This window comes from Pseudonaja textilis, chromosome 5 (genome assembly GCF_049901715.1).
Source record: "Pseudonaja textilis isolate UNSWEBS1 chromosome 5, rPseTex1.2, whole genome shotgun sequence".
Taxonomy (NCBI): domain Eukaryota; kingdom Metazoa; phylum Chordata; class Lepidosauria; order Squamata; family Elapidae; genus Pseudonaja; species Pseudonaja textilis.
The window spans coordinates 15,297,579-15,321,328 of NC_141994.1; the positions used below are offsets into that span (position 1 = coordinate 15,297,579).

A 23,750-nucleotide genomic window follows, 5' to 3' on the forward strand; every position below is an offset into this window, starting at 1 on the left:
AGCTGGCAACGGCACGTGTGCCCAGAGAGGGCTCTGTGTGCCATCTCTGGCATGCGGGCCACGGGTTTGCCACACGGATCTAGAGGGTATCATATTGGTGGTGATTCTTTCAAAATAAAAGAATAGTGAGTTTGTGTAAATCACACATACCACCTTTCCTGCCACCTTAAAACCATCTGCATGCCTTTCTGTGGAAAACCTATGAGGAGAAAGCCACCAGAAGGTTTAGGAGATAAGAGATCTACAGATTAACCCAAAACAGCACCCTGGGAAACCTTTCTTCTTGCAGAGGGCCTCCTAAAACTAATACCAAGCATCATGACAAAGATTTGGCTGGTTCAGCATCCTGTTCCCGGCCAACAGCATACTCTTTTATCTGGGGGTGCAGATAACTAACCATCTGAACTGGTCTCTCCACATGTCATCCTTAGTGAAACGTGCAAACCAGCATCTGCATTTCCTGTGTCAGATGAGGAGAGTACATCTTTCTTCTTCTTTCCTGGCCACTTTTTACAGAGGCACAATTGAGAGCATTTTAACAAACTGCATCAGTGTTTTGTTTGGTGGCAGCAATGCCTCAGGTAGAAAGTCCATACAGAGCGTGGTAAGGGCAACCGAGATCATAAGAAGCTCACTCCCATCATTCAGGATACTGCTTATAAGTGGTATGTGCTTAGAGCTCAAAGCATTGTTAGAGGACCCCACACACACTTTACGGTCTGTTTCTGTTGCTCCCCTCTGGGAGGAAGTTTCGAAGTATTTCTGGCAGGACTACCAGATTCTGTAACAGCTTTGTTCCCTATGCCATCTGTCTGGTAAACTTCTAAGATTCGGGGGGGGGGTTTACCATATACATATATACATCTGAACTAGACTGTGTTGTTTCTCTGTGTCATATATTATATGTGGTATATGCATAATTATTTATTTATTTATTTAGTCCTGCTTATGTGGTATATATTGGAGGTGGTGATTCTTTGAGAGCCGTGTGCAATGAAATTTCATTTTAATATATGTCGGTTAATATACATTCAAAGTGACAATAAAGTTATTATTCTATTCTATTATTATTTAGAACAAGTGCAGTGTCCCTTTTACATTCAGGGTCTACTACCACTGGTATTCAGAAACAGTAACTTTTACTATATGCTTTTTACCTTTATTTTTAGCTGTAAAGGTCATGCAAAATAACACACAGGTTCTAAATTTAAGAACATCAAAACAGCAATAATGGGTCAGATTAAAGGGCTCCTTTCCATCCTGGCCTTGTAATGCCATAAGCAGGATGACAGCAACTCATGCAAATGTCATTTAATTAGCATAGCTATTACCAAAAATGCTTCCGTTTCATCTAGGTTAAAGCAGCATTAAAATGTGCTTTTCACAAGCCAGCAAAATGATGAATATCAAGCTCTTTCACTCTCGAGCAAACCAGGCTAGGTAGATGGGGGAATTCCCCTCTTTCCACAAGTGTGTATATATAGGCGTATAGGTGTGTATGCGTGCCTGTCAGAAACAACACTCTCAAAATGCCCAGAGCAAAATAAATACATGAATAATATTGGTATGAATTTATAGCTGCTAACTAAAATTATTTAATTGACTAAATTAAATTTAATTGACTAAAATTATTTAATTGACTAATGGTTAGTAAAACAGGGGCACCCTCGGTATATATCAATCAACCTCATTCTTTTTTTTAAAAAAATCATTGTATTTATTTATTAGCTTATAATATATAATACGAAAATGCGAAAGAAAATAGTAGGAAAATAGGAGAGGAAAAAGGGATGGGGGAAAAGTGCAGGGCAAGGGGAAAAAAGAAAGAAAGGGTGCTGACTTTCAACTCCCTTTGGTGCAGTAGAATAAGATAATAACATCCAAGCTCAACTTTTTACTTTTACATAATAATATAAACTAGCCATTTCTATAACAACAAACCTATGTAATCCATAAAACCCAAAATCAAAGTTTCATTTTTTTGCCACCTCAAGTACAAAATCTAGAAGCGATTTCCAAGTAGTCATCCATCCTCACTCTCACACAGAAATTAATAAATCCGATTATAGAACTTAGTAAAGTCACCATAAAACAGGTTCATGATAACTTTTCGCCAATCAAAAATCAAACATGGCACTCCTAAGTATATCTACTCAGATGTAAACAACACTGAATTCTGTTAGTGTTTGGGGATAAACCCCCGAGCAGAGTGCACAGCAGCAGTCTAACCAGGCAGCCAAATGAGAGAGTGAGGCTGGGCCCAAGAGTATACACACACTAGAGACAAAAAACACTGTTTGTGGTTTTAAATAGGTATTTAATTCACACAGAGATTAAGAATAGTCATACAGTCCATATGTCAGTATCCAGTATATCCATCCAGTTACCTAGTCTATAAACAGTAAATACAATGTCTTTATCTGCTTGTAAATCTTCTTCTTCTGATACCTTTCTCTCAAAGACAACGCTGAGTATGAATAGCTCACCAAGTAAACACAGTCCTTTTGTTCAGTAGAGAGAAGTATCTTGCACAGTAGACATCTCATACAGGAGTAAACAGTAGTAGGCAAACAGCAGACAGACCAGAGACCAGTAACACCAGGAACCAGGAATCAGACCAGGAAGACCAGGGACTCGAAACCAGGATCAGAAAACAGGAAGTGTTACGTCTCTCTCACTGCCTCTTATTGCAGCTTACAACCGCACCCATAATTATCCGATGACATTGCAGTTTTTGGAGCTTAAAGCTGCAAACACTTAAACCTAGGTTTTATATATTCATTCACCCAAACCAGTTGGTGTATCCATATACCCAACAAATTCAATGCTGTGTTACCTGGCGTTTAAATCCTGATTAAATTAATTTTAGTGCTTAATGATCCCAACATCTGTCTAGGGATGTGGATAGATTGTGCATGCTATATAGGCTTTAGATCAGTGTCCATAAGTTTCCTTAATTACTTGCTTAATTAATTCAATTATTGTATGAGCTAATAAGGTAACAGTAGTGTTCAGATGAAGAAAAGAGTGAAAATTAAAATTAAAAACCCAACGCCAGCACAGCTCCAAAACAAGGGTAATTGAAGCAAGCAGGCAAAGCAAAGAAAGCAAGCAAGGAACATTCCACTTGGAAAACAGGCCCCTAGGGCATGATGCAAAGAGCCACCCTCAGCTGGGTTGATCCTTGTGACTTACACCGTCATGCCTATAGAAAGCAATACAAAATTGGTTTGCTATTGTTGTCTTCCATACTTAGTTTTATTTTCCACTCTAGCCTATCAGGCATTCTCTGGAGGTATCCCATTCAAGGACTACTTGATCCTGATGTTGTTGAACCTTTTGAGATCACTCAAGTTAAGCAAGGGGTAGATAAGGAGATTAATTCTTAACTCAGTTTGAATCTCTGCAATACACCCACCCCGTCTCAACAACTGACTCTGGGCAGTGTATATCCTAAAATATAAAAACGATTTAAGCAGTTTAAACAGTACAAAATAAATATATTGGTACCGAGTGAAAATGATGGTATACAGCCAGAAAGGAGGGCCCTTAATGTAATTGGGTCCCAGGCATTGGCATACAACCAAATCTCCACCACCTTGTGAAAGGCCAACCGGATTGGGGTCATCCTGATGTCTGAAAGGAGAATATTTCAGAGGGCAAGGACTGTGGCAGAGAAGGCACATTTCCTGATTTCTGCCAGTTAACATTCCTTGGCTAATGGGCTTGCAACATGCCCAACCTGCCTGAACAAATTGGATAAGTAGAAACAACTTGGAGAAGACAATCATTCAGCTAACCCAGCCTCAAGCCATATAAGTATTTAAGGGTAATAACCACCACTTTGAATTTTATCTGGAAGCACACTGGCTCATGAAGGAATGGTGTTACATGCGTCAAATACCTAACCTCCTTTTACTACCTGTGTAGCACATTCTGCACCAATTGAAACTTCTGAATGCTCTTCAAGGGCAGGCCCATGTTCAGTGCATTGCAATAGTCCAGATGAGAGGTATTGAGGGCATGAGTGATTATGAAAAAATCTCTCAATCAATGTTGCAAAAAAAATCCCTCTGGAAATTCATCCTCAGTTTAAATTAAACAAACACTAAAATTAACTTTTCAACATGGTCTTAGAAGTCTACACACAATAGTGAGTTTGAGGATATTAAAAAGTGACATGTGAATTACCAAAGACTTTCTAGATAGCAAAAGTGCAATTGCTATTTAAAAAAATGCTTTAGTGCATAACGTTGTTTTCCATAATGGAAAACAGAAGGACTTTCTTGCTGATTGCTTTTTTTGTAACTGAAAGTATTAAGCAAATTCTGATAAAGCACCCTGCGTGTGTGTGTGTGTAGATATGAGGGCACACCCTTGTGTACTATATTTGTATATCTTGGAGATATTCCCCTTCAGCAAGAAACTAGGAAAAACTGTGACCCAAACCCCTACTAATTTATCAAAATGGCACTGCACTACAGACAGATGGTGTGGTGGAATGACCTTGGGAGATAAGGAAGAGATGCTGCCAAGGCAAGAATCGGATAAGAGAGGACACCGCCCACAGCTGCCTAATGGGCAGAGAAAGTGATTCAGAAAAGAATTTTCCTAACCTTTCAGGCTGTAAAAAAGATGGTGGGAGATTTGCACAATCAGACTTGCAAGATGCTGGTAGCCTTACAATAAAGTAGAATTAGCTCATCGTGCAGTGTTTCCTGTCTGGTCAACCTGGGAAAATCTTGCAAGCCACCTCTTCACTCCCATCTTCCAATTATATTACAGATGGACTTCTAAACAGAAGTGCTAAGCTTGGGAAAGGCTGACATGGAACATAATGTGGGTGAAAGAAGGGTGACTCAGAACATGGAGATAAAACATCTGCTACAGCAAAAGCCTAAGGAAAGGAAAGGGCAAAAAAAAATAATAGTAATCCGAAAGTTCAGTATGTAGATGGAAAAAGGGTAAGCAGCAGTCTTCAGTTCAGAGGTGAAACACGAAACTCAAGAGACAAACTGAAAGAATATCAAGGCAGCAATTCTACTGGTAAAAATGACATTTTTTTCATAAACCATCATTTGTGATAGTTCGTCAATGTGGAGACATGCGTTGCGTTCACACTGCTACATTCAATGTTTAGACAAGGTTGTCACTGAGAATACAGAAATGAACATATGTAAGTGAAGGAGACGTATCCGCGACAATGATTGTGTAACAGCGGTAAGAATTGAGTATGTCTATCTAAGGAAAAGAGATAGATGGGGCAAAGAAGAGGGAGTAAATTTATCCTCCAAAGCACCTGAGTGAGGACGAGAAGCAGTGGATGGAAACTAATCAAGGAGAGCCAACTTAGAACTAAGGAGAAATCTTCTGACAATGAGAACAATTAAGCGGCTTTGGGTGCATGGATCTGGGACTTAACTGGATGGGTGGCACTACCTTAGACAGGTCCTCGACTTGGGGGTTCTCCTGGTCTTGTGACTTCTGCTCAAAGAGCAGGGGGCAGTCGCAGATGTCTTGTACTCCAGATGCAGCCTTTCCTGGATCAGGAGTCCATGAGCTCAGTCATTCCATCCCTGTTCAACTCACATTTGGGCTACATGGGGCTACTACCCTTGAAGAGCATTAGGAAGATACAGCTGGCCCAGACTGGCATCTCTGTGATGGAGGCAGATCTTAGGGCTCCTGAAGCGGAACGTGTCATACCACTGTTTTGCAAGCTGCACTGGTTGCCAGTTCATTTCCTTCCGGGTGAAGTTCAGGATGTTGGTTAACACCTTTAAAGTCCCGTATGGCCTGGGTCCAGATTACTTGAGGAACCATCTCGCCCCGATGAGACTCAACTGCCCCACCCACACTGGCAGAGGGTGCATACCACAGATCCTGTCAGTCAAGGAATTTTAACTGGTGGGGTGCAGGAAAAGAGCGTACTCTGATGTGGCTCTGGCCCTCTGAGGTGAGATTGGCTCTCACCGTTCTGACTTTCTGCAAGAGTCTTAGGAGCTGGTTTTGCCAGTTGGTTTGAAGCCCCAATGGGAGAACACACTGGGCATGGTTGATTGATTAAGAGCTAATTTCCCCCCTCTATTAGTTGTGGGTGTTCCATCACTGGAGGTTTTTAAGAAGAGATTGGACAGCCATTTATCTGAAATGATATAGGGCAGGAGTCCCCAACCACTTGGCCCCGGACCGGTACTGGTCCGTGGATCATTTTGTACTGGGCCGCAAAGAATGGTGGCTAGTGGTTGCTTGGGCGCCACCATCTTGTTTTGACGGCGCTTGAGAAAGTGCTTTCGGGTGAGCTTGTCGGTCATCTGTTGGAAAGCGGCATTTGGGTGCTGAAGGAATCCTCGCGCCTTAGTTTCATCGAAGGGGGGGGCGGCTTCGAATGAAGAACCGTCCCGATGGTGGTGGAGTCTCACATTACTCAGGAGGAGATTAAGAAAGAGCCCAAAAAGCCCATCGACCGCAAGAAGGTACAAAGGAGGAGTTGAAAGTGGTAGGGAGAAGCGGGGGACGGCTGGTTGGCCTTGTTCGTGCGTGCTGATGCCGGTACCGGTCCGTGGATCATTTGTACCGGACCGTGGTACAAAAAAGGTTGGGGACCACTGATATAGGGTGCCCTGATTGAGCAGGAGGTTGGCACATAATGGGCAGAGTTGGTATCATGCTGGTCATGATAACTTGGCATAAATATTATCATTTTGATAGAATCAGGGCTTGTTGAATGCAACCATGATTTTTGATGATCCTTCATTAAAGAATCTGGATCCCACCCAAAAAATCAACAAAAAAGAAGAAAATCAGAATAAGAGTTGAAAGGGACCTTGAAGTTCTCCTAATCCAACCCCCTGCTCAGGCTATAATCCTATAACACAGGGGTCTCCAACCTTGGCAAAACTTTAAGACTTGTGGACTTCAACTCCCAGAGTTCCTCAGCCAGCTTTGCTGGCTGAGGAACTCTGGGAGTTGAAGTCCACAAGTCTTAAAGTTGCCAAGGTTGGAGACCCCTGCTATAACATTTCAGACAAATAGTTGTCTAATCTTTCTTAAGAACCTCCAGTGTTGGAGCACACACAACTCCTGGCAAATCGTTTCACTAATTAGTTGTTCTAACTGTCAGAAATTTCTCCTTAGTTCTAGATTGATTCTCCCTTTGATTTAGTTTCCATCCATTGATTTTTGTCTTGCCTTCAGGTGCTTTGGCTTGGAAAATAGGTTGACCCCCTCTCCTTTGTGACAGCCCTTTAGATATTGGCACACTGCTATCATGTCAATGCCTACTTGTTTCCATAAATTATATCATTATATTTATCGGTTTTGATACATTTGAAATAAAGCATTAATACTATGAAGAATAACGTTTACTGTTATAACCATCCTGTGGTTAAAAATGTGGTAATAATATCATACCTGAAAACTGCAATATACTAATAAAAGTTTGTTTCTGAGAAGCCTGTGGTTATATTTATCTCATTAAGCATCTCAATCGGAAGGAACTGAATGCTATCCTGTAGTAAATTGCAATAAAGTAATACAATGAGGTGGTTGTCTTATTTAAAAGAAATCCCAAATCTCCATAGAGTAATTTGGTGCAATTAAGTTTTTTGCTTTACTCAATACAAATTGTTCCTTTCACTAGAGCAATATAATACAATGCATGTGTTGTCTAAATAAAGAAAATCTGGTAATGCCCTATCCCAACAATTACACTACTCAAACCTTGGACTAAATCTCCTAAGCCCCTCTCTTGTCTCACTCCCCAAAAAACAATAAGGGCATAGCCTAGTTCCCACCCACTGCAATCACAGGGCCATGATCAACAAGCCATTTTCTCAATGCAGGAGACAGTTGCTTTGGCCTTATTCTCTGTAGCTACAGACTTCAGCAGGTAAGCTACTTCCCACCCAAGTTTCTTCTGTGCACCACCAGAACACTGAGAAAAACACATGATAGTCAGGCAAGACTTGTGCCACATCAATTGCAGCCAAACCATTTTCTACTTCATTTGCTTTTATGCAAATCTAGCAAGGGCAGCCGGTTGATTTTAATGCACAAAAAAGTCTGCATTTGATTTGCAAAACAAAAAAACCAAAAAAAACCCAAAGGATGTCAAAGTCTATTTGTTTTTAACTTTAGAACGTAAGCATTGTTCCAAAACATTTGAAATGGTATTAGTGAAATGAAGAACACTTTGGTATCTCTACATGCTTGTAAATCATCTGGTTTCATCTGATTCTTGGACTCCAATTCCTGGAATCATATTTTTCTACATGTAGGTCTTTTACTTGAGGCTTCTAGACATTGGATTGTAATAAAAAAAAAAAAACTAAACAGATTTCACATGCCTGGAATTTATCCAAAAACACAGTGAAAGAGGATCTAATCATTGATGCAATGAAAAACTATTTCAGAATTATTTATCTAAATTGTTCTTATTTGCAGGCTGTGTATTTAAAGCAAGCTTCTACCTATTATTATTTTTTTTGCAACATTATCAAATGGAGAGATTAAAACAAAGGAAGGGCTTACTATTACAAGACTAGACTTTATGTGTCTCTTTCTTTTGCCCAATATACAATATGTAGGCCTTGTAGCTATTAATAAAAATGTTAAACAGGAAGGAGATACGGCAGCAGAAACTAAACAATTACACATTGTTTTGGTCATAACGGGACTCTAGGTTTAAAAGCACTTTTTTGGAAAGATTTTAGCACTTCTGGTTTCTTGGCACTGGTTTCCTACATCTCAAAAACTGGGGAAATATAACTGGATGCTAAGACCAACAATTGGGATGTTACAACCAATAACACCATTTGGTAAAAGAAAAGAAAAAAAAACCATGCCATACGGAACAGCTGCAGCTGATAAAACAACAGTTCTTCCCAGCCCCTATATTAAAACACAGGACAAAAGAACAACAACACAGCAGGGTATCTTAACACCGTTTTGCTTTAGAAAGATAAATTATAAAATAAGAACACTCTGGCTCCTTTTTTTGAAAAGAAGCTTGCAATTTTTTGCTGGCCAAAGGTCGAATTTAATATTTGGGGAGGCAAAAATTACAGTGTGGGCAGGAACGGTGACAACTCTGCCAAATGCACAGTGGAAATTTGTGGGACGGGGAGGTCTTTGCTTTTATAAGGCTCAAAATGACACTGGACTGTCCATTTTCAGCAAAAAAAAAAAAGAGTCAGAGGCGGCACAGGAAGCCTTTAAAAGGTTTGTAAACTATAAATGGCATTGGAATTATACACTGAAGAGCCTAATCTAGAATACATTTTTATCTATCAGTTTATACGCTTATCTTTACTGTCACAAAAAAACAACTCTAAATTGACTTTCCATGATCACCCACAGGTATTCGTGTCTCAGTAGAAGAGACCAGCCCTGTCTCCTATTTCATACTACATTTAATTATTTATGTACCCATTTATTAATTATATTCATATGCAGAAAAACTCAAGGCAACAAACAAAAGGACGGCCATTTATGTCATTCCTCGAGCCCAGAGTTTCTTAAAATGGTCAGTATCAACCTCCAAGGGTTGATGGAAGTATGCAAAGGGTTGAAAAATGCCTGGGGATTTGAAGGGGGCCAATAAATGGCTGGGGGGGTGTCAATAGAAAAGTGATAATGATGGAAAGTCGATTGGGGTCAATTAATTTTAGGGGTCTTTGCAGAGCTCCAGGCTAGTCCCTAGGTCCGAAAGATGAGGTAGCTAGTAGTATCCAACTTTGGATGGTCACCCAACAGCAAGAGCAGCCCTGAATTGTCTCTCTATCCTCCTCCTCTTCTTCCATTCCTCATTAGTTAAAATAATATTTATTACATTATTTTCATATAATAAATTGAGGGTTGATGAAGAATACAAAACTTTATAAAAAGGTCAATTAGCTGAAGAGCTGGCGGACCCCTGCTCTAGCCATAGTCCTTTCCAAAGTAATCCATAGAAGATGTAGCAAGGAGGGGGAATGTATTTGGCCGAAGCCCTCAAGAACTTTCCCCCATTGGGCTAAAGTTGAATCCTCTAGTCTCCATCCCAAAATGAAATATTATCATCTTTCCTTCCACTGTGTTCTTCACTGTTTAGCTTTATACTAAAAGCTCTTTCTACAAATTGAGATTCATGATTCAAATTTTATTTGTTAATAAAACTAAAAATAAATACTAATACACACACACAAAACTAAGTAAATTACTAATCCAGCAGTGCAACTCTTTCTCATTTTAATTGGGTATAATGATGGGGGACATCTGGCCCCATCAAATTAAAATTAAAATAGCACTGGTTTGTTGACCAGCTTGTAGTCAATCTTCTATCTACCAACTTAAAATATTAGCTGCTTTGCAAACCTCATGTGAATTGTTCTGGATCAGCCTTTAAGCTATTTTACACAAGAGAGATCACAACAAACCAATTTCTTGGCCTTCTTTGTTAAAAGAAGAGGAACATGGCGCAATATATTTGCACAAATGTAGCCACTGACATCACATAACAATTCTCTAGGAGATAGCTACCTCTGTGAAGATTAACTCTGATCCAGGCAGGATCATTGTTAAGCAACGATCAATAAGAAAAGGTAAATAACCAATGGGAAGGCAAGATAAACTTAAGGGTTCCTTCAGGGAGCAAAACATCATTTCTTCACTTTACTGAAGATAACCTTAAAGTATAATTTTAGAGTACAGCCATTTATGGATGTTGTCATCATTCAGTCGCTAAGTCATGTCTGATTATTCTTCATGACCCCATGGATCATAGCACACCAATCCCATCACCCTGTCCTCCGCTGTTTCCTGGAGTTTGCTCAAATTCATATCCATTGCGTCATTTATAGACGAGCCTATCGCAAAAACGAATAGCATAATTCCCCTCTCTTTTTAAAAAGTGTGCACTAGAATGTTCCTCCAAACTAAATGACTTCTTAACGTTTTAAAAATGCCCCTTTTAATAGTATCTCCAAATCTCTGTCACGTTATATCCCCGATTTACAACCCTGGCGACTTTAAGGCACGTGGTTAGGGAATTCTGGGAGTTGAGATCCATACATCTTAAACTCACCAAAGCACTAATTCAGAGTAATGATCACTGTTTCTCAGCTTTGGTGAGTTTTAAATGTGTGGATCTCAACTCCCAGAATTCCTCGGCCACACACACACACCTACACATACCTATCTACCCTGGGAACAGACAAGAAATCACATGCCTTAGCATTCAGGTTCTAACCCTCATGAGGCTGGAAGTCCATTCTGGCATTTTGAACCGAACTGGGAAAAAGAGTTGTTATATCTTAAAAACAAGTGTTACTTAAACTTTTTTTTTCTCTCAGGAACTTTCCCACTTTTAAAGATTATGGAGGAGCCCCAAAGAGCTTTTGTCTATATGGGTTATATTTATTGATGTTTACTATATTCAAAATTAAAATGGATGCATTCACTGCTGCTATGGGTGATCACAATTATTTGGTGGGATTTTAATAGTGCACTTATTACAAATTATTGTAATCATTGTACTGTAATTTTCAATGTTTGATTTTATGGACCCGGAAAGGATCTTGGAAGTCTCCTGAAGCTCTCTGTCCCACTTTAAGAAATGCTGTCTTAAACAAGTCAAATGTTCATAGGTGAGGAAAGGAACCTCAGCAGTAAATTCTGAAAAACAGTTTTCCTCTTCCTTCTCATCTTCTTCATCTAAGAGCTGCACACTGGCTGTGCACCTTTGTTGGCAGAAATGAAGCTATTACGCATCTTTATTGGCGGAAATGAAACTATTCCTCTAAACAAGTCTGCCACTTGCTAAGAATTATAAAATGAACCAACAATGCAGAGTCCTAAAAATCCACATCAAACTTGTGTCCCAATTTTCAACCGTAGCAATATGTAACACTGTCTGAAACTTGAAATATGTATGTATGTTATGGATGGATGGATGGATGGATGGATGGATGGATGGATGGATGGATGGATGAAGTAATGGAAATATATATAGTTATTTACACATTTAGAAGTCTTCCCATAATTACAAATAGCTCAAAGGAGAACAAATTGCCTTTATACTACTTAATACAAGAAGGCAACATGTCACAAAGAAATTGGAAAAAGATTTTCAAGAGGCAACTGGACTTCCTTGTTTTTCTTTGGAGACATTTTTTTTTCTTTGAAGAGCAGAAGAAGCTTCTTGGATGAGAAGCAAGATGTCTTCTAAGAAAAATAAGAAAGTCCAGGTCCTGAGATTCAAACATGGAATTTACTGCATGCAATTCACATACGGCAAGACACTGTCCTTCCTCCATTTCTCTCTCACAATCCATGGTATAGATACGCTAATCTAAAATAACTGACGTAATAATGGTTGGAAACAAGGTTGGCTTCATAAAGATTGTTACAAGGGAAGAACTCCTGGCTGCTTCACTCCTCTCAACTGCTCTGTCACCTTTGAAACAAAAACAGAACAGAGGTGGGTATTCAGCAGGTTCTGACAAGTTCTAGAGAACCAGTAGCGGAAAATTTGAGTAGTTTGGAGAACCAGAAAATACCATCTCTGGCTGGCCCCGCCCCCATCTATTCTCTGCACCCAGCTGATTGGCTGGGTCTTCTTTGGTTGCCCTGCACAGGAGAATGGAGCCGGAAGTCAGGTTAGTGGGCTGGGGAGGGAATGGGGATTTACAGTAACCTTCCCCTGGAGTGGGGAGGGAATGGGGATTTTACAATATCCTTCCCCTGCCATGCCCACCAAGCCACGCCCACCAAGCTACACTACTCCCACCAAGTCACGCCACAGAACCGGTAGTAAAAATTTTTGAATCCCACCATTGAAACACAGCATCTGCATTTTTACTGTCACAAACCTGCAATATCTCAAGAAGCATCAACAAAGACAGAATTCAACAACTCCACCACCACTACCAAACCCTTAATTCCTGCAATAGTCAATATCTCTTTGATTGGCTCAGGTTGCAGTTTCTCTCCTTTGTTCTGCATGTATCTCTACCAGGCTCTTATGTAAGTGTCCATTTCTCCTTGCCTTCTAACAAGAACAAAAGCTCAAAAGCAACTACATCAAAGAATGCTAACAGCAGCAAGAAACTCACATGATGAGGCCTGTGAAAGACAAGAGCCAGGGTAAACAAACAAGGGAGAGGCAGCCCAGACTTCCAAGGCCAGCTTCATCCAGGTTTCTTCATGGTTTTTGTACACTGCCAGAGTTTTAGAGTAGGCCATCATTTGATCAACCTCCCAGATTCTCTCCCAATTTATAGCACAAGAAGAAAAATCTATGTGATGGGAATCATAGATGCTTCACATTGGATAGAGATACATGCACTATGAGATACATACCATTATATTACTACGCAATAATTAAGTTTGAGGTTATTCTGTGGAATAGAATAGCATAGCATAGCATAGCATAGCATAGCATAGCATAGCATAGCATAGCATAGAATGAAAAATTCAGTGGGAAACCCTGAAAATCTATTGCCCAGGTGTTTGCAATACTGGTTTGATGGACCAGTGATCTGATTCAAGTGGTTTGGCTCAAAATGCATCCCAAATCATCATGTGGTTTCTTAATGTGTTGAATTAACTTGGCCAGATGTAGAATAGTCAACAAACTGTAGATAAATAAATCCAGTGTTGTTTTTCTGGAAGGCACTAGATTATGAGAGTTGGTGTAGTATTTGGATCTGTTTCTTCTTCTGCCATTGTCCCTTGAGAACAGAGTTTTTCTGGTTTATTTGGAAAACTTCTGATGAAAACCCAGCTCAGATCAGAAGGGAAATGAGTGATGTTAGACAGATGTGGTATTGGTCTGCCAAACTCATTTTATTGTTGCTCTAATGTTTTAGTCTCCTTGGAAGCAAGGTGGAATAATAATGCAATCAATGCTTATTATTAATCTCTATCTGACTTATTACTCTTGTTGAATGTATTTGTATGATTATAAGCAAAACAATTCATTTCCTTTACATTGCTGGAGAGAATTTTATTTTAACTTTGTAGTAGCAATGGATGACATCATTTGTAATGTCTTTTTCTTAGACTAGTGTAATGATGTGCTTAATGCACTTTAGAGATTAGCATAATATTCTTAACAAATTTCCATTAAGCTTTGATGGTAATAATTTCCATAATAACCACTGTCTGCAGCAACTTCTTGTCAAACATAGAAATCATCACCCACACTTATCTATGCTTTGCTTTTTAAAAAAGTATTTAGGGAGATGAGCAGATTGTTTACAGTGTTTGTGGAAGGTCTATGAAACCAAAATTAGATTTTTTTTTTCCATCATTCAGCTGTACGGATAAAATGAAATATTGTCATATACTTTTGTTTAGGTAGTAAGAAGAAGTGAAGTTCCAGCCTGTTAAAAGAAGCAAATAAATTCCTTTGAACTCATACAAGTTGGGCAGCAGATCCCTTGAAAAGAACCTGCTTGCTTGTTTCACATCACATGTCTTATGCATCTCTTTAGCAGGGAAAGGTGAAGAAGAACAGAGGAAAAACCCTTGGATGGAGATCGAATGGGAGGAGGGGATATACACGTAACAAAGAAATTGTTGTCCATCATGTTCAATGTTCTGACCGCCAGTTGCTTCTGGGAAACCCATAGGCAGGCTTGAAGGTGAGAAGAACAGCTCTGTAGATTTGTCTATTTCACTGTATAATTCAGTGTAACTATAAATAGAATCAAAATGAACTTTTATTCTCCTCCCTGCTATTTGGAATATACCTCCTTGCATGCCCCTCAAAGATCAAAAAGGATCATTGCCATGAAAACATTATGTAACTCTGAAGTACAGAAATCCTGGTGGATTTGCTCTCAAATTGTTAAGGACCGTCCTGGCAAAGATTTTCTTCAAGTGTCAGGTGATTCTGTATTGTCCTTAGAGATACATTGATTCTGCTAAACAAATAATTCCCTCAACACTGTTCAACTATTTACAAAGTCTGCACTACTATTACTATTAATCTTCTCATCACTCCTTATCACCCATCTCCTCCCACTTGTGACTGTATGACTGTAACTTTGTCGCTTGTATCCTTACGATTTATATTGACTGTTTCCTAGTATGATTTGATTGCTTATTGTACCCTATGACTATCATTAAGTGTGGTACCTGATGATTCTGGACTCTTGATGAATGTATCTTTTCTTTTATGTACACTGAGAGCCTATGCACCAAGACAAATTCCTTGTGTGTTGAATCACACCTGGCCAATAATCCTATTCTATTCTATTCTATTCTATTCTATTCTGTTCTGTCTTGAGATGCTGACGGTTGAACTTCAATTTTTGTCCATGCAATGTTTGGCCTTTTGTCCTGCTGATAATAAAGTCCACCACACCTGCAAACCACAGAATGAAGAATGCTGTTCTGTTTACCACTGATATCAGAAGTCTCCGACTTTATTCTTAACACCAGTCCTCGGGAACTATCTCTCATGACTAAAAGAAAACAATTGCAACCCTCTGGTTCATACCACTGGTTTCTGAAGCAAAAGTAAGACATCTACTAGTTCAAAGGTGGAGCCTAGCAATCTACAATATTCAAATCTAGAGAAAGCAAGAATGCTTCAGTTGTAGCATTTGGTACCTTTGCTGTACCTGTAAGCAGATCCTCCTATGTTTAGGAAAATACACGTTGAAATTCAGGAGACAATAACAGGGAATGACATGTGATTGCATTGTGTCATGCCTCCATAAGATCTTTGAACACACACACACACACATACACACACATACCTGTGCCAGTCCAGAAAAAGGTGTGGCTTCTTTGAGGAGTTGCCAACACTTTGCCAGCACGTTTTCGAACCAAACACCGCACGCGCTATTTAAAGGTCAGGGCAATGGTTTAGATTGAGTCTCCAAAACTTTCTATACATCATTTGGACATTGACTTGTATTCAACAGTTTAAAGCCTAAGTGCCTCTTTTCAAGGTGCAGCCACTTTGTTAGAGAAAGGCACTTCATATATACCCCAAGAGAGAATGTGAAAGCACAACACAACTCTACTAGCTAATAAACAAAATTCTGCTACCACATCTGCCAGCCATGGTTTGAAAAGCTTGAAAGCAACATGTACAGGTAAATCTTGACTTAGGACCACAACCGAGCCCAAAATTTGCACTGCTAATCAAGACAGTTGTTAAATGAGTTTTGCCCCATTTCTTGCCAGAGTTGTTAAATGAACCACTGCAGTTAAGTTACTAACATTGTTGTTAAGTGAATATGGCTTCCCCATTGACTTTGACTGTTAGAAAGTCACAAGGAGGGGATCACAAGACCCCAGGACACTGAAAACATCATAAACACTTATCAAGTTTCTGAATTGTGATCACGTGACCATGGGAATGTTGTAAAAGTTGTGTGAAAAATGGTCACAAGTTACTTTTTCAGTGTTGTTGTAACTTCAAATGAATAAATTAATGGTTGTAAGTTGAGGGTACTACAAATTATAACGGAAGACATGTTTCAGGGGGAGCAAACAAATAACGCATAGTTCGCTTCTCCCAGCAGTCAAGCTTAAGAAACAAACACTCAGAACCCCACTAATTCTACAACAAATGAAACTTTCGCAAAAGTAAACAGCCCACTCAAGAGCTCTATTTATTCACCAGTCCCAAGGACACTATTTAAAAGAATTTCACTTATTCACACTTCTAGCCACATCTTCCAAAAAGAAAACCTCCTTAATATTAACCTAGGGGAAAGCAAGTCACAGCAACCAGGAGCATCTGGCTGACCTTGACTGATTTGATCCAATTAGTCCTTGGATAGGACACCACCAGGAAATCCTTCAGCTGTTAAGGAGACTGGCAAATCAAGCCCAGACCTTAGGAGAAGGTGAATGACAAACAATTTCCATACCGTTGCCCAGAAAACTACCTTGATGCCTACCTATAATTATCGCAAGTTTGGGTCAAATCAGGGCACAAAAGCAAGGAAACGATTTCCTCTATTGAAGAAAGGATACCACAGAATGAGGGAGAGATGAAAGGAGCAGCAATCCTTTCAAGGACAGAAAGTTGCTTGCTCAAAGGACAGAGACAAGATTTTGTCCCTCGATATTTTTGGGGGGGAGGGGGCGGGTGGCAGTGGAGGAACAACAACCAAGAGAAGGAAGGTTACCGGTGGAGAATAAAATGAGTTGAAAAGAGGACCGCCAAAACTACCATTTTCTCCCGAGGAATCCCTGCAACTTGCTGCTGCTCGGCCTCCATTCCTTCCAGCAAAGGCATTCAGGATTTGGGGAGGGTAGAAAGGTCCTCCTGTCCATGGGGCGGGGGCGGGGGGGCTGGCTTGCATCCTTACCATTTATATTGACTGTTTTCTAGTAGGACTTGATTGCTTATTGTATCCTATGTCTATTATTAAGTGTTGGGCCTTATGATTCTTGACTCTGGAGGAATGAATCTTTTCTCTTTATGTACTCTGAGAGCATTTGCACCCAGACAAATTCCTTGTGTGTCCACACTTGGCCAATAAAAAATTCTGTTTTGTTCTGTTCTCTCTTCCTATTCCTAGTTTTAATTCTAATTCTTATTCTATTGTATGAAGACACCAGATTAGGGAGTGTGCTAAACAGGAGCCAGGGAACCTGAGAAACTTGAGAGGATCCTAAGTGGCAGCTATGAACAAGCCCCAGAGGGGGAAAAAAGGTGCCCCCAAAAACGGTCACGGGAACTCCCTCCCAAAAAATTTTTTAAAAAAGATTACAGCAATTTCTTGGACGGGGCGGAGGTGGGTTGGGGAAGGGGCGGCTTTCCAAAGTCCAACTCTCTCCAAGCAGGGAGCCCCCCCCCCCAAAAAAAAAAGGAAGGACTGGGTCCAGTTTGGAGCAAAAGGAGACGCGAGGCGGGACGGAGGGGGAAAGTCGAGGCTCCTTTCTCCATTTACTCCCCGATGGAGAGTGGGGGGGTGCGGGGGAGGTGGCCGAGGCCCAAGCGACGGCGAAGGGAGCGAAGCTGGAAGGGAGAGGCAGGACGCGGTGCGGGGAAAGGGCTCCGCGCTTCTCCGTCTGGGCTACTAGGAGGAGGAGGAGGAGGAAGGAGGCGGGCGGGCGGGCGGCAAGGCAGGGCGGGCGGGGGGATGGCGGGACGGCTTTGTTCCTCACCCTGCACGGAATTCGGACCAAACTTTCATCCACGCTGCCAAGCCGGCGATGCCCTCGCTCAGCTCCCTTCTTCCACCGTCGCGATGCCCGGAGCCTCGTTGCCGCAGCTTCTCCGGATTGCGCCACCGCTTTTCCGACAAACGCGCGGGCGCTTCGCTTCACCGCCAGCCCAAGAAAGAGCCCTCGGCGGGGCGGGCAGCACCAGCGGCGGCAGCAGCAGCAGCAGGTGCTTGTTGGGCCGCCAGGCACCCCCCACCCTCCCCCGCCCTCCTCAGCGCCCCAGCCAAGGCCGGTGACGAGAGGCCTGCGCAGCCGCCGCGGCCGTCACCGCTCTCGCCTTCCTTCAATCGCCGGCGCCGGCTGCCTCCGAGGCGCGCAAAGGGGCCGGCCTCCGACGCTCTCAGCTCCGCCTGTTTCCATCTGATTGGCAAAGGCTCCGAGCCGGGAGCCGTCCGGGAGTCCCGGTGAGGTGGGAGGGAAGGGGAGACGGTTCTTTGGTCCGGCGGCCGTCAGGGGGTTCTCTGAGGCCCGGCGGGCGGGCGGGCGGGCTTCGTTTTGCCGCGCTCCCTTCAGGAGGTGGACGCGGAGGAAGGAAGGGTTAAAGAATCGCGATTCGGCCGAGCTCTTCGACGGGTTAATCCAGAATAAAATTATTTGCGTAGGAATAAAAATACATCGAAAGCATTTCACGCAGGCCGATTCAATGGGGACTAGTAGCGCAGAATTTGTTGCCCTCGCTGGTCTTGAAGTAAACTCCCCGGAGGACCCCACCGTCTTCTGAACAGAATTGGTTTGTTAGCAACGTTTTGTTTTCGTTTTATTAACTTTAACATGAGGCTTCCTCCCGGCCTCCCATTCAAGTACAGGTAGTCCCAGACTGAACAACAATTTGTTTAGTGACGGTTCAAAGTTACACTGAAAAAAAAAAAGTGACCATTATTCGCACTTATGGCTGTTGTAATATCACGTGATTTACATTCGGATGCTTGGCAATTGACTCACCTGTATGACAGTGGCGGTGTCCCAGAGTCATGTGGTCCCTTCTTGACACCTTCTGTCAAGCAAAGTCAACTGCATTTGTAATTTGACAAGGGCAAATGTGGCAAAACTCACTTCAGAAATTTATCACTTCACAACATAAATTTGGGGGTCAATTGTGGTCGTAAGTTGAGGACTACCTGTATTTGCTAGGTCCTGTCTTGTTTAGGTTTTTTTTTTCCCCCATTCATTGTCTAAATGTTAACACTGGAGATCAAACCAATTTCACAATGTAGCAATGGCACGGTGTATCATTTTAAGATTTAATATGAAGTGTGAAAATAACATGCGGTATGTAGGTTGGAGAAAAACAGCTATCGTAGGCCAATCCTGGAGGAGCAGCTAGAATGGAACATTGAATATGATTTCTATGTATTTCTTTTGTTTGCAGAAGGAGCACCTACAAGCATAGCTTTCTGATACAAGTCATCATGAAGTCATTGCACAAATGATGTACAGGAAGTCCTAATTCTCAACCCAACCTTCATTGTTTTGTCAAGTGAGCAGTAAGCTTCTTCTTAGTGTTCCAGGTAAGTGCGGTCTTACCTGCGCATGAAAGCTTTATGATCTTTTCTGTTAACCAAGAAGATTTTCAAAGATCTCCCATAGGAAGTTAATGTTGATTCTCAAATGCAGGTTATTCTATTGTGCACTCTAGAGAGCATCTAACTCCTTTGTAAATTTCTTACACAGTAGTTATACTGAGTAATTGAATCACCTTTGTTACAAATTGTTTGCCTTAGCAATCAGCTCTTTTCGATAAAGTCCCCAAAGCAACTTATTTATCAACAATTTCAGAACCCCAAATTCTTTATATTCATATACATGTGAGAAACCATTATTACTGATTCACTTCCTGCTTTTCTGTTGCTGTTCTATTTTTTTTGGTTCTGTTTTTTTTAAAATATATGAGGCATTTTTTAAAAACCATAGCAGTTAAAGCATGGGACTAGAAACAGACTGTGAGTTGTAATCTTACCTTAGGCACAAAGACAGCTGGATGACCTTGTACCAGCCCTAGGAAGAAGTCAGTGTCAATCATTTCTGAAAACCTTACCAAGAAAATGTGTCCAGGCATTGTCCAAAAGTCAGATATGATTGAATAAAAGAATATATATTCTGAGAGCTAAGATACTGTGCGGAAATCTTAAACTCCCAGGCCTCTGGTAGAGGACTGAGAATAAGGAAGGCAATACCATTAACACACACACACACACACACATCACACATACACCAGTATATAGACATGTATATGTACAGGTATATATGTATGAAAAACCATTATTGCTCATACCACATGTACATGTATATATACAGTATATGTATATATAATATAAGTATAAACTTTATATATAAACTATATCATCAGCCTGATCCTATACTAAGTTCCATTGAGTTCAATAGGCATAGTGCCCATTAATTTAGGATTTCACTAGATACCTTAGATTTATCACTTACGCAGTACAAATAGTCTAGGTAAATCATACCTCATCATTTCAAACCAGCTTTAGCAGCCATTCCCTGGTTCTGCTTCTCAGCTGAAGTGATGTATGTTTCAGTGCCTTCATGAACGATCATGGGTAGTTATTTTATATTTTTGGAACTTGGTAGAGAGGTGTGTATATGCATTCACATGATGATGAGTCAGATGTTCTTCGCTCTGGGAAACTCTTGGGCGCCCTGCTATCAAAACCTTGTATCCTTTCTTCACGTCAAATGCATCTGTTATGAATCAAGGACTGGGATACTATCCTTGTTAATGTGTCAGCTGTTCATCTAGGGAAGAAAAGACACAATATTGTCTTTTTGTCTCATTTAGAACTATGTTACCCCCCTTTAAGAAAAAAGGGGTATTCTAAAGAGCTATACAAAGTGCAAGAAGAAAATAATTCAAAATATGTTGTGATATATTTTTGTCTTTCATGTAATTACCCATCAAAGAGAACTCTGCAATGGAGAAAATCAACCAACAGTATTTTTTTTTTTTACTGAAGCTTCTATTTGTTCTATATAGACTGATGAAACCCACTTTTATTAAAGCGGTCCAACCTTAAGACACGTGATTAAGCATTCTGAGTCTTTATTGCAGGCTCTTAGCTTCTTTGATGGTTAGTTTCTTAGCCGTTCTTCACCTGACTTCCTTCTCATATTTCACTAAAGCTGCCCTTAGTGTAAGAATCTGGCACGGAGGAAAAACTACCCACATCCTTCGCTTTTATTCTAGTGACGTACAGGAAAAGGACACCTTTGCATTCTGGTGTATGTACACACATACGTACACATACCCCACTACAAATATACAGTGGGGAGGAAGATAACTATTTCCTGTGCTAACTGATTAGAATCATACAATCGTGGGAATGGAAGGGTACCTTGGAGGGCTTCTAAGGCCCCCAACCTTTTGAGCACCAGGAACCGGTTTCAAGGAGAGAGGTTTTTCCACAAATCGGAGAGGGCATGGTTTTATGTGCCCGTTTGTTTCCACGGCCTGGTTTCTGGCATGCTGCTGATCGGTGCCAGTCCACAGACTGGAGGTGGGGAGGGGTTGGAGACCCCTGTTCTAATCCAACTCTCTACCCTCCCTGACAAATGGATTGAGCGCCCACAACTCCAGGAGACAAGCCATTCCAACTGATCAATTGTTCTGTCAGGAAATGTCTCCTTTACATCCAGGTTCCCTCTCTCTCTAACAAGCTTCCACTTGTTGCTTCTTATGAATGTGTGGTTGACATTTGGGCTTTGTTACACAATGTCAGTGCCAGCTTGACTTTTTGACACCTCCTGATGAACTGGGAGCTTATTTTACATGAAAAGAAGAAGTGGTTCACAAAATAGGCCAGAACTAGAAGAGTAGTATAGATGTGGTGTTGTGATATAGGGCCTGCCTGTTTTGTAGTGAGTATACAGCATGCATATGAAAGAGAGAGAGTTTCTGTTGCAATATTACAACCTCCATTTCTACTCCATCCATCACAGATGACTCTGCTCTAAAGGCTACGGATGAACAATCAACAGGTCTACTGTAATTGGTATGAAAGCAACTCCACAGCACAAGATGATGTGACCTTCAAACATCAGCTCCTGGCTATCACCCAGTTCATAATTTACACCAAGCCATGCTACTTTTAATCATGCATTACTGAATAAATACCACAGTGACTGGATTGGTGTAGTGCTAACAATATTATTACGTAGCACTATGCATGAACATACTGAATTTGCTACTGTATAGTCAAAATATGGTCAACAACTAGCCTGTCTCCCACTTAGTTATGTGACTGGAGTCCATTTTAATGATGGACAGAGGTAGAGCTGAATTGGAAGCAAAAAGCCAACGGTGCAATCTTATCTCTTGACTTTGTCAGGTTTCGAGATTGTGTCCACAGTGTAGAAGTGCCAAACTGATTTTTTTTTTTTTTAGCTCGGGGCACTGTGGGGTCAGGCATATCAGATAAAAGAATGGGGAAAGGGGGAGGTGGGCCGGTAACCTTAGAATTATAAACATGGATGGGGCCAGGTTCTTTCAGGAATCCAAACAAACAGCTAAGGGATACTGCCTGGAGTATACTGAGTATGTTTCCTGGAGTTTTGGAAGAATCAGTCAATTTGTTTCAGAATATGCTGGTGGTAAATGCAAAAGTACAGGATATATTACTATTGCGGAAGTTTGGCAGTCTTAGTATACTCATAAAAAAATAAAACCAACTAAGATTGTGTTCCATAATTCTAATTAACCAAAACAACAACAAAAAACAAGTAATAAAAATGCAATGATATGTTATGATATGACATACATATTACACGTACACAGACAGACAGACAGAAAGAGAGACAGACAGGTTTCTCAAGCATATATAGATTAATGTGTAACATAATATGTTTGAGTAAAAGATTACCATAGTCATTGTAAACTTCCATACATCATCTGTATCTTTCTTGCAAATAACCTCAAGTAATCCAGTGGGAATTGGGCCATAAATTTGTCAGTCCGATATTGAAGAACTATAAATCTCTTGGCTGTAACAAGAACAGAGAGAAATTTCATTTTCATTGTTTAGCTATCACTTTCCATATAATAGGTATATAATTCAAAATAATGTCTGCATCTGAGAATGTTAACCTTTGTCTTAAAGAGAAATTAATGTATGCAATTGCCTCTTTCCAGAACATTGTGAGAGAGCTACGTCACTGTGACTTTAAGATGTGTGGACTTCAACTCCAAGAATTCCCTAGCTAGCCAAGGATTTAGACCACAATGGGACTTCATCCCTGATAGTGGTCACACTTTGCATTAACGTCCCTTTAATGGACTTTTTCCACAGCAGTCTTTTTGTGCAGCTGAAACCAACCAAAAATTATTACAATATGATGAATCAAGTATTCTATTCTTTGGTCTTTTCAAACTTCTGAAAATAACCTTTGAAAATATTGTTTTCTTCTTAAACCAATTCAAATCAATTCAAACATCGGATTATGGTAATCAACCCCAGTCTGCAGCTGGATGTCCAATAAATGCAAAGCAGCAGTTTTATAACAATCCCATTTTCAGATCAAATGAAGACTAAATTTAAGTCAGTCATGTACATTTAAAG

General features: G+C 40.7%; 1 protein-coding gene and 1 long non-coding RNA gene across 2 annotated transcripts in view; one reads left to right on the top strand and one right to left on the bottom strand.

Moving 5' to 3' along the window:
* Nucleotides 1–18,626, bottom strand: part of GRAMD4 (GRAM domain containing 4) — a 92,330-nt gene extending 73,704 nt beyond the window's left edge. Inside the window, exon 1 of the mRNA XM_026702959.2 lies at nt 18,121–18,626. Coding sequence (XP_026558744.1) covers nt 18,121–18,149 — 29 coding nt within the window. The 5' untranslated portion in view covers nt 18,150–18,626. The remainder of the gene's footprint in view (nt 1–18,120) is intronic.
* Nucleotides 18,627–18,715: 89 nt separating this feature from the next.
* Nucleotides 18,716–22,322, top strand: LOC148125545 (uncharacterized). Its single transcript, XR_015743765.1, has 3 exons — nt 18,716–18,910; nt 19,550–19,688; nt 22,135–22,322. It is a non-coding gene; the product is annotated as an uncharacterized LOC148125545 (long non-coding RNA).
* Nucleotides 22,323–23,750: the final 1,428 nt, after the last annotated feature.